Source organism: Drosophila hydei, unplaced genomic scaffold, assembly GCF_003285905.1.
Source record: "Drosophila hydei strain 15085-1641.00,03,60 unplaced genomic scaffold, DhydRS2 tig00008139-arrow-pilon, whole genome shotgun sequence".
NCBI classification, from domain to species: domain Eukaryota; kingdom Metazoa; phylum Arthropoda; class Insecta; order Diptera; family Drosophilidae; genus Drosophila; species Drosophila hydei.
In genome coordinates, this window is record NW_022045847.1 from 2,893,082 (window position 1) to 2,902,322 (window position 9,241).

The 9,241-nt window shown below is 31.7% G+C and overlaps 1 protein-coding gene across 4 annotated transcripts; it reads right to left on the reverse strand.

The window, feature by feature from the left end:
- Positions 1–1,776: 1,776 nt before the first annotated feature.
- On the reverse strand, positions 1,777–7,792 carry LOC111600853 (endothelin-converting enzyme homolog). Of its 4 annotated transcripts, XM_023317164.2 has the most exons (11): positions 7,671–7,792; positions 6,505–6,759; positions 6,053–6,449; positions 5,687–5,979; positions 5,194–5,361; positions 4,049–4,132; positions 3,403–3,678; positions 3,082–3,338; positions 2,975–3,030; positions 2,524–2,908; positions 1,777–1,876 (listed from the first exon to the last, which is right to left on the reverse strand). In XM_023317164.2, exons 2-11 carry the CDS (start codon positions 6,739–6,741, stop codon positions 1,777–1,779), a joined length of 2,253 nt encoding a protein of 750 aa, XP_023172932.1. In that variant the 5' UTR covers positions 6,742–6,759; positions 7,671–7,792. The 4 variants fall into 4 exon arrangements, with proteins under 4 accessions (XP_023172932.1, XP_030081635.1, XP_023172933.1 ...); XM_030225775.1 differs by lacking the exon at positions 7,671–7,792 and having other exon boundaries at positions 6,505–6,888; XM_023317166.2 differs by lacking the exons at positions 1,777–1,876; positions 2,524–2,908; positions 2,975–3,030; positions 7,671–7,792 and having other exon boundaries at positions 3,305–3,352; positions 3,403–3,541; positions 3,631–3,678.
- Positions 7,793–9,241: the final 1,449 nt, after the last annotated feature.

Consider the following 9,241-nt stretch of genomic DNA (forward strand, 5'->3'; position numbering starts at 1 on the left):
AACACCGCCACTTCATAATTAAAAAAGAAAATAAAACAATAATTAATGTCTCGTCGCCTTGAGGATTGAAAACGCTAAAGAGCGCCGCCTCTACCAACGCAGCCACTGCACTGGTTACTCGAGCAGTTGCAAATTTGAAGTTAAGTAGCACCTAATAATTAGGCACAACACAATCGCAATTTCAATTCTTCGAATAGAAAACAATACACGCATTTCAATGTATGTGTGCACACGCATAGGAAAAATGCTTACCCCAGCCGCTACTTGATATGTGCTTTTGCAAATTGGCCAATCGTTTTGTTTAATAACTTCTGTTTTACTTAATGTATTTTAATGAAATGGCCCTAAATCCAACTAAACTTAAATTTTAAGAATTTGGGGAAATTTTGAGCCAGTATCCAAAATCCAACAAAAATCAAAATTGCATAAAATATACATAAAACGTCCGAGATATAATTTATTAACTGTATTTCAATTATGTTTTTATTTTATATCAATTAAATGCGAATAGTTATCGAATATTTGAAACAAACTTGATATGAGCGTGCTATACACGTACCTTTTAAGTCTATCTCTTATAGATGCTGAGATCCACGCGTTCACACATAAGGATAGGACTCAATCGACTCGGCTTGTAGTCCTGATCAAGAATATATATACGGGGGGTCTGCCACTCCTCCTTATGCCTGTTACATACATTTGCACAAAACCATTATACCCTGATTTCCCATTTTCAATGGGATCAGGGTATAAAAATGGAGTGTATCAGTAACAGAAATAGCTACTGAGAAATACTATTCTGAAATAGCAACTAACAAATATACTATTCTGAATTAATCACTAAGAAACCTGGGAAATCAGTTCCCTTATCATTGCTCGTTTTAGGAGTTATAAATTATGTTTTCCAAAGCAATCAAAGGCGGACTGACTGAATCGCGATATAAATTACGAGATAAAAATGAAGAGGCTTCATATAATACCCATGGATAACACTCAGTCTCCCCAGAATATCACAATAAACTACAACATAATCACCATTATTTCATCATCAAGAATAATATAAAGAAATATCCAAAAATAACAAAGGAAAGGATGACGTGCCAATCAACATTCACCCAGATCACCGTAAGGGGCTAGTGAACGGTGTTTGTTTTTCTATTGCAAAATATGACCACCACATTAAAATCTACTAGAGATAAAAGTAATGTCAAGGAATCTCGCATATGCCAGCAGGTCTGTATGCTAATTGTCCTTCATTATCCATTATTTTATATATTTTATTTCCGATTGCTTTTATTTGGTTATAACTAATTTAATCAAGTAAGAAAAGCAAGTAAGACTGCACTACATGTCCACGTTTTTAGTTTAATTTTTTTGGTAAAGGAGTGTGCAAGCAGATACAAATTTTAGTTCTTGCTTTTAAACTGCATATTTGATTTTCAGATTTATCACGCCTTTAAGAGGCAATTATATATAACAGGTCAAACGTTAATTACTTGTTAAATTGCGATATTCTAATTGTAAGGCTGTTGAATATACAGTTTTATACGAAGTCTATAGTAACGCAACTGTCAAATTTTATGGTTACGGCTCCAAAACAGGCTATTTTCGATATGTCATACCCCCAAAAAGCCATCCCATTTTTTTTGCAATATTCTATTTGAAGATTCCTTAGAAAATATTATCTCACAATTCTTTAAAATCAAATTTTTTTTCTTAAAGTTATTTTAGTAAAATACTATTATTTTATTTTTTAATTTCATATACTTTTTGCTTTTAGAGAACATTACAAGTTTTTTGAATATTGATCATAGACCCCGAAGGACATTTAAAAACCTCTGTCGCACTGCCACCTTGTGCAATAAGCCAACCTAATCTGAAATGTATAAGATACATTAGTAAACTATTGAGTTTATTCATTTTTTTTTTTTAATTATTACACCTATACATAGTGTAATTTAACGAAGGAAGTAAAGGTTATGTATTCAGGAACAGACTGAAATTGTTGTCAAGTTATCGAAATTGTTGAATAAAGTTAGTATTCGAGATTTAATGTATAAGAACAAAATTTACAGACAGATTATACTTAATGAAACACTCTTTCGTACCTACAGAATAAGTTAATTAACCTAAAACATACCACAGTACGTTAGTTGAAAGTGCCCGACTTGATGATACCCTCCGATCATATTCGAATTATATTATTTATTTATGAAGCTACAGCGATTAGGCATTCCTATGAGATTTGAATTGTTGAATAACTTTTCTTCTAGATAATCTTTATTAGAAAATTCTCAGAATGTGAATTTGATATTCAGAATATATATAGAAATTTCAAGTCGCTACCTTTTGTGGTCTACGTTATCGGTGCGTTAATACGGACGGACAGACGACCGGATATACAAACGGAAATACTTTATGCCGTGTACCTTTGCATGCTAAATATAATTTCACAATACCATTATACCGTGAATTCAATATTTAAGAATGTTCAACAATTAAAAATAGTGTCTGTATACTTACATATTTTCAAATTCAGTTGCGTTAGTATCTATTCCCAGGTAGTTTGATTCGGAACACAGTTCTTGGGCAGAAACCAAAAAAAAAATTTGTGTTGGTGTCAAATTTAATCCTGGAAGTCGCGCCATTCCTTTGATTGGGCCATTCAGTGACAGCATGGAATGGTATGAAATTTGCATTCCTCCAGAATGAATTAATATATCCATACGACTAAAGTTTGAAAATATGTTGACAGAATGCGGTACACAACGCATTGCCTTATCATCAAAACTTTTCGTTATTGAGCGTAAAATTTCCTTGGCGATGGAAACACCAATTGAAGCATAATGCAGGTATGGCGGCAAACGTGCATTGAAATATGGTATTAATATGACCGACAAAGGAACAACTGCGAATGTTAATATTTAATAATATATTTTATGAAATATTATCTTACTCTATTATTATTACGCACCAATTGAATGGCTTAAGGTATCATAGAATATGGTCGATACAATAGGGTATGCCCATCTAAAAAAAAAAAATGCTTAGCTAAATTTCTTTATATGTATTAACACTTACGCATCATGTGAGCTAGCATCCATATTTATTTTATTGGGAACAATTTTATTTGTTTTATATATCTCTAAAATATTTTCAAGCCAATTATCAGGAGTGATTTGAAGGCGATCCATTTCTTTCGATAACTGGGTTACGTTCGTGAATCCTTCCCATGTTTTTGATTGAATTTTTAATGCCGACAGCTTTACAAGTGCGGCACCTTTTAAAGAAGGAGCTCGTTTTAAGTGAGCTTTGAGCGATTTGAAGATTATATCTGCCTATAAATTAAATTCTTGAAAAACATAATTTTAATTTAATGCAAGATATATATTCATTATGTACCCGTTTTATTATGTCTTTTGAATCAACTGCTGAATGTTGTGAAATATATAATGCTGAGGCTAGTTCTGGCAAGGCCCACATAGTAGAGCGTGTGCAAACCTCTGGACTTGGAAAATCTTTCGGTAAAATTTCCAGTACACTTAGCAACAGCATAGAATTGTGTGCAATTCGAGATGGATACTTTGTAAGAAATGATTGTAACGCCTTGAGATAATCTGCATTTCTTACAACTATTGGCCCACTCCAGTCCTTTGGAATCAACAAGGTCCAGTTCAGCTGTAACATTGCCATTAAAAAAAGTATACTACCAAATCAATAACTAGCAGTAAGGAATGTCGCCTTTTAAAGACATAATTAGTTTTTCGTAAGACTTTCTCACTATTTCAAACATTTTTTTTTTCATCTGCTTAGTTTTTTCTGATTAAGCTCTAATGTCAATTACTTCCCCATACATATATTAAAACATTTGAAAACCATTACCAGATAAATACAGTGATCTATATGATTAAATTTGTATAAAATTCTATTATAAACAAAAAGCAATATGACAGTGTTGAAGTTATAGTTTAAAAAAATATATGTCGTATTCTGGATTTGAAAATTCATTTATAAGTAATTTAGAACATTAATTGAGACTTTTACTTACAACTGGGTACATGGAATGCAAGCTAGATATATTATACAAAACAGAGCTATCCCAAAATCCACGGCGTGATTGCTCAACTTGAAGCTAAAAAATATTACAAAATAATAGTAAATTGTTTTAATATTAACTGATTTATATATAAGATATTTTGTCAGGATTCATTGAGATCGTTGGTAACTTCGCAAATATCCGATTTAACTATTAAATAACATCGATGAAAAGCAGCAAGTAAGAGTCAAGACTGCTCGCATAGTATTAAGAAAGTCCCTTAATTTACCCCATACTGCAGGTAAACTGCAGTCACTGTTTAAACTGCACAGAGCGCGTGCTTATGCGTGCGGGTGCATATGTGTGTGGATTTATGTTATTTGCTTTATACGTATAAAAGCGTAGAATTATTGCAATTTGCGCAAAGGGTTCAGGGTATCTCCTAGCTAATCCTGACTATATTGTAAGCGCAGCTTAAATACCGCTAAAGATGGAAACTTTAAATGTATTGAAGTCTTTCCTGTAATAAGTAAACAAACTGCTAGACGAAAGGACGGACATGGCTAGATAGACTCTTCTCGTCGGTATGATCAAGATACTTCATCGAAAAACTTTTAAGCCTAAGTGGGGTTTTTAATTGTCCACACGTTTTCTTTAATTATTATGTGTTACTACAACATAATTTTTTTCCATCCAAAATAGAAAATTATTGTTGACTTTAGATTCTACTATGCAAGATATATAACTAAAGTTCGATAACGATTTCAATTGAATTAATCGAAATAATAAAGGTTTTAAACAGTTTTACCTATATTTAATATTTCCTATCTCTAGCTCTTACTTGTGATATCGAATCGGACGAACGGATGCATAGAAGAACAGGACTAGATCGATAGATAGAGTAAATTTGTATATTATTGGATTGACCACTTCCTTCTGCCTATTACATCAGCTTTGACAAAAAATTACTTGGAGTGAGTAACGATGACTTTCAGTTCATTTTCTACGGTTTTGAGATGAAATCGCGTGAAATGTTTAAAAACAGCTAATGGCATATACTAGTTATATTTTTATCTTTAAACCACAAATGAATTTGATCATAGCAGCGAGAAATAACATTGGATGTTCTTAAATTAAATAATTACTGAAATTAGTACCTTGTTAAGATCCTTTATAAATTCTATAATTGTGTCTTTCTCAGACATTCGTTGAGCATACGATAAGTAAGTTGGTAAAACATGATCAATTAAATCTGGCAAGAGATTTGGTATTCCTTGTCGTAAGCGATTTGGAGGTGCTTTAGGGCTCATCCAACGAATTTTATTCTAGAAATAATAAAAGTTTATAATACATTTAATTTATGTATAATTAGAGAACTTAAAAAATAAATCGCTTAATAAGTATTAATAGTAAAATGAGTGCACATTTTATAGATAATAATAATAATAATTTTCTAAATAATATTTGAGCTCGTTTACTTGACTAGTTAAGCTAGCACACAGGTGTAATGTAAAATTACGTACTCTGTGTCTCAATAGTCTAGCTTGCTTGTGCATCAGGAGTAAAAAATATTTGCAACTTTCTCTTCCACAGTTAAGGTTATGGGATTTCCATTTAACCAATTAAAAACAAATTGTATGTTGTACATACCTCTAATATAACAGATGAAGTACTTGGTCCACTAATAATAAGGAGCACATGTGGTCTTCTTCCATAACTTAGATCGTAATATATATCAACAAGTGGACTAGGACCAAGTTCGTAGATTTTAGCTACAAGCGGTGCAATTGACGAAGGGCCAATGACTCCAACCGTTAAGTACCCTCCCAAATGATCAAAAATGCGGTGTATAGCACTCGAATTTGTTGTCAGCTTAAGGCAGCTTTCATATAAGATTTTAAGTTTCTTAAAATTTTCACTTATACTTGAATTTTCCATAAGCACTGAAAAAATATGTGTAAGTATATATAGCACAATTATAAATATAATACATTAGTAAAAAAATGTTCAACTTACTTTGCATCTGAATATCAACTGATTTTTGTGAATTACCCATTTCAATTATATTCGTGTAATTTTTATTGAACTTTCGGCGCCAACAACTAAATTTCTTAAATTCTGAACAAGGATCTTTGTTCCAATTGAGTCTTGCTTGAATGTTAGAAGAAACAGTTTCACAAATGTCTTCCGTACATTCTGAAGTAGATGAAGCTGTGGGCGAACATCCATCACCCTCCATATAACAATCTCTAGGAAGTGGAGAGGGCGCTGTACTAATTAAAAATAATATTGGTGATGCAACTAATAAAGTTGTAACTAATAAAGTTGCGGACGTTATAGCCACTTTGTGTACTGCAGCGGAGGTGCGCAGCCATATACAGGGGGCACAGCATATCCAGCCAATAATATTATTCTAAAAATAGAGTTTAATGTTAAAGTAGCACCGAGTTCAAGTGCTTGTACTATACCTTATTATATTGTCCTGCCAAATTGTCTAAATTAGAATTGTCAATAATTTCAACTTCATCAGGTTTACCAAATTGATTCGAACAAATTGGTGTTTTAAATGACAACTGTTTTTGAAGAAGCGATGCGCTACTTCCACCCGATGGATTCGCAGAAGTAATTACATTACGAGCATTATTGCCTAGACTACTTACGCCCGATTTTCGAAATGTGTTACGCGTGTTAAACTCAGCTGCCATCGTCTTTGTTCGTTTGTTCTAGAGTATAGTAATAGTATTTTTTAGCTATACCTAGCTATATATGTGAAATTAAGTGCGTTTATTCAATATTCATACAAAAAATATATATATCCTTGTTACAATATGTACAGGTTCACACATTCATAATTAAGGTTTTGATTTATACTTTCTATATACACAATTAAACTTTTCAATCCACTTTCAATTATCCAAATGATTGTAAAAATTAATTGCCAATTTTTTAAAGGTATATTAATAATTTCTATTCATATACCGAATATACAATCACAGTGCTATGCAAACATTTGACAAAACTAACAAGGAAAACTTTTGCAACGAATACCTTTCGTACACATGTTATATTCATAACAATTGTATTTTTTGCTGAATTATATCTTGTATTTGCACCATAGAAGTCTACTTTTGTTTCTCATTCAATAAAATTATATAAATGGAGAGACAGACAATTCTTATTGTGATGGATCTTATCGTTGCTTCGAAATATTATGAATAATGTATCCAAATATAATATTTTTTAAGTATAGGTCAAAAGTAATAACGTCATTACAATAAATGTCTTAAATTTATTATTGCAATGTTTTCACAAGCCATTGAAAAAAATTGCACCATTAATAAGTTACAATTATTTTCAAAGTTACATCGTACATCGTACCACGTGGTATGAACTTTTGCAGTATACTTTGTTAAGAACGTCAGTATTGCTTGCGTTATTGTCAAGTGGATATGAAGTCTAAAAACCACAGCAATTACATAACAAAATAAAATCAGAGGCCAGTAAATCAAATCAAAAGCTGCTGAGTTGAAACAATCTCACTGTTTGTATAGCTCAATAATGCTTAAAGATTGATAAAAATTCAAAGTGCACAATCAGTGTGTTTCAAAATCACTTGCCCTAAATACATGCTTACCGCCGCAAAAAAAATTAAACAGGACTGAATTAAACAAATTATTCCTTCACATGTTTATGTGCGTTCTCTACAATTTCTTTATTGATTTTTCCATTAAACGGAAAAAAAATCGAAAGTAATGAAACTTAAGCGACTGCGCATTACAAAGGTGTATATTATATATATATATATATATATATATTTGAATACATATATATATATACATATATATATATACATATATATAATATACCAGTAGTAAATTAGACATATTTGCGATTTATGCTTTGATTGTGTGTGTGGTTTTTTGACTGAGTGCGCTCTATAAACAGGACACTAGCTTTCAGATTTGAAATCGTTTTTGGTTTTATGCTTTTTATAATAGTAATGATCTTTTTAAGAATGAATAACAAATTTATTACATTCAAAATGGCAATTCAGAGTACAAAAGCTTTCTTAAAATGGGTCATAGGCAAACGGCGACACGACCGGCGCCACAAATCACAAAAATGTTTGATTAGGACCCACAGGTGAATTGATATTGTTCGACTGTCTGCCTGTTCGTCCGTTTGTATGAACGCGGAACATATAAGAACTAGGGACTTTTTTGCATAGGGTCCTTCTATAGCTTATGCAGATCTACTTTGTTCTAAATAATCGATTAAAGTCGTTATTGCACTTAAATTTTAATTCATACCGCTGATGTTGTCAGACCAAGATTCACAAAGTTTAATAATTAATTACATGAAAACATTTTATAATATAATATATATTTATTTCATATTTTATATATACATCGATTATTAAAATCATTGATTATTAAATTGTTAATCAGAACATATAGTGGCAAGATATATAGTGGCAGGCAAGGTAGAGGGGATGAGTATTTATCTGGGCGTGGTGGCTGCGCTTTGAGTTCAGACGAAAGAGAATTTATTTATTTAATAACAGCACTTTTTTAAATTTGTAATTATTTCGTATTTTAATTTATAATTTATTCGTATGTACGCAACGATAGAATCTAGGGCATTTTAAAACACAGACCGATCGGGGTTGAAGTATCTCCTAATCCATAACTGCTGAAAAGAGCCTAATTTATTAATAACAAGTAAGAAAGCTCTAGCCGGGGTGTCCGACTAGGAAATACCAGTCCCAGTTCAAAAAAATAAAAATTTCCCATGATTTCTCATTTTCAATGTGATCAGGGTATAAAAATACGATTTAATTCATGCATACATATATATTCGCAAAACCATTATACTCCGAATTTCCATTTTCAATGAACTCAGGGTCAACAAATGTGATTAATATGACGAGCTGAGAGATCTGGAATGCAGCGATCTCCTAAATCACAAAAGCTAGAATAATTTCAAATGTGTATTCGTGATAACGTAAGCATCTTTTTTTTCGAAATCTCATCCCATTTCATTATTACCGATACGAAACGACTTCGTGGAGACTTCAGATTTATTGTTTAGATTCCTGTAATTAATACACATATTTCGGATTTCGAATACCTCTCCCTATATATTTTAATTATGGAAAAAGAGGTTAGTTTTTTTTTGCTAGTCTTCTAGTCTTCTTTTTGCAAA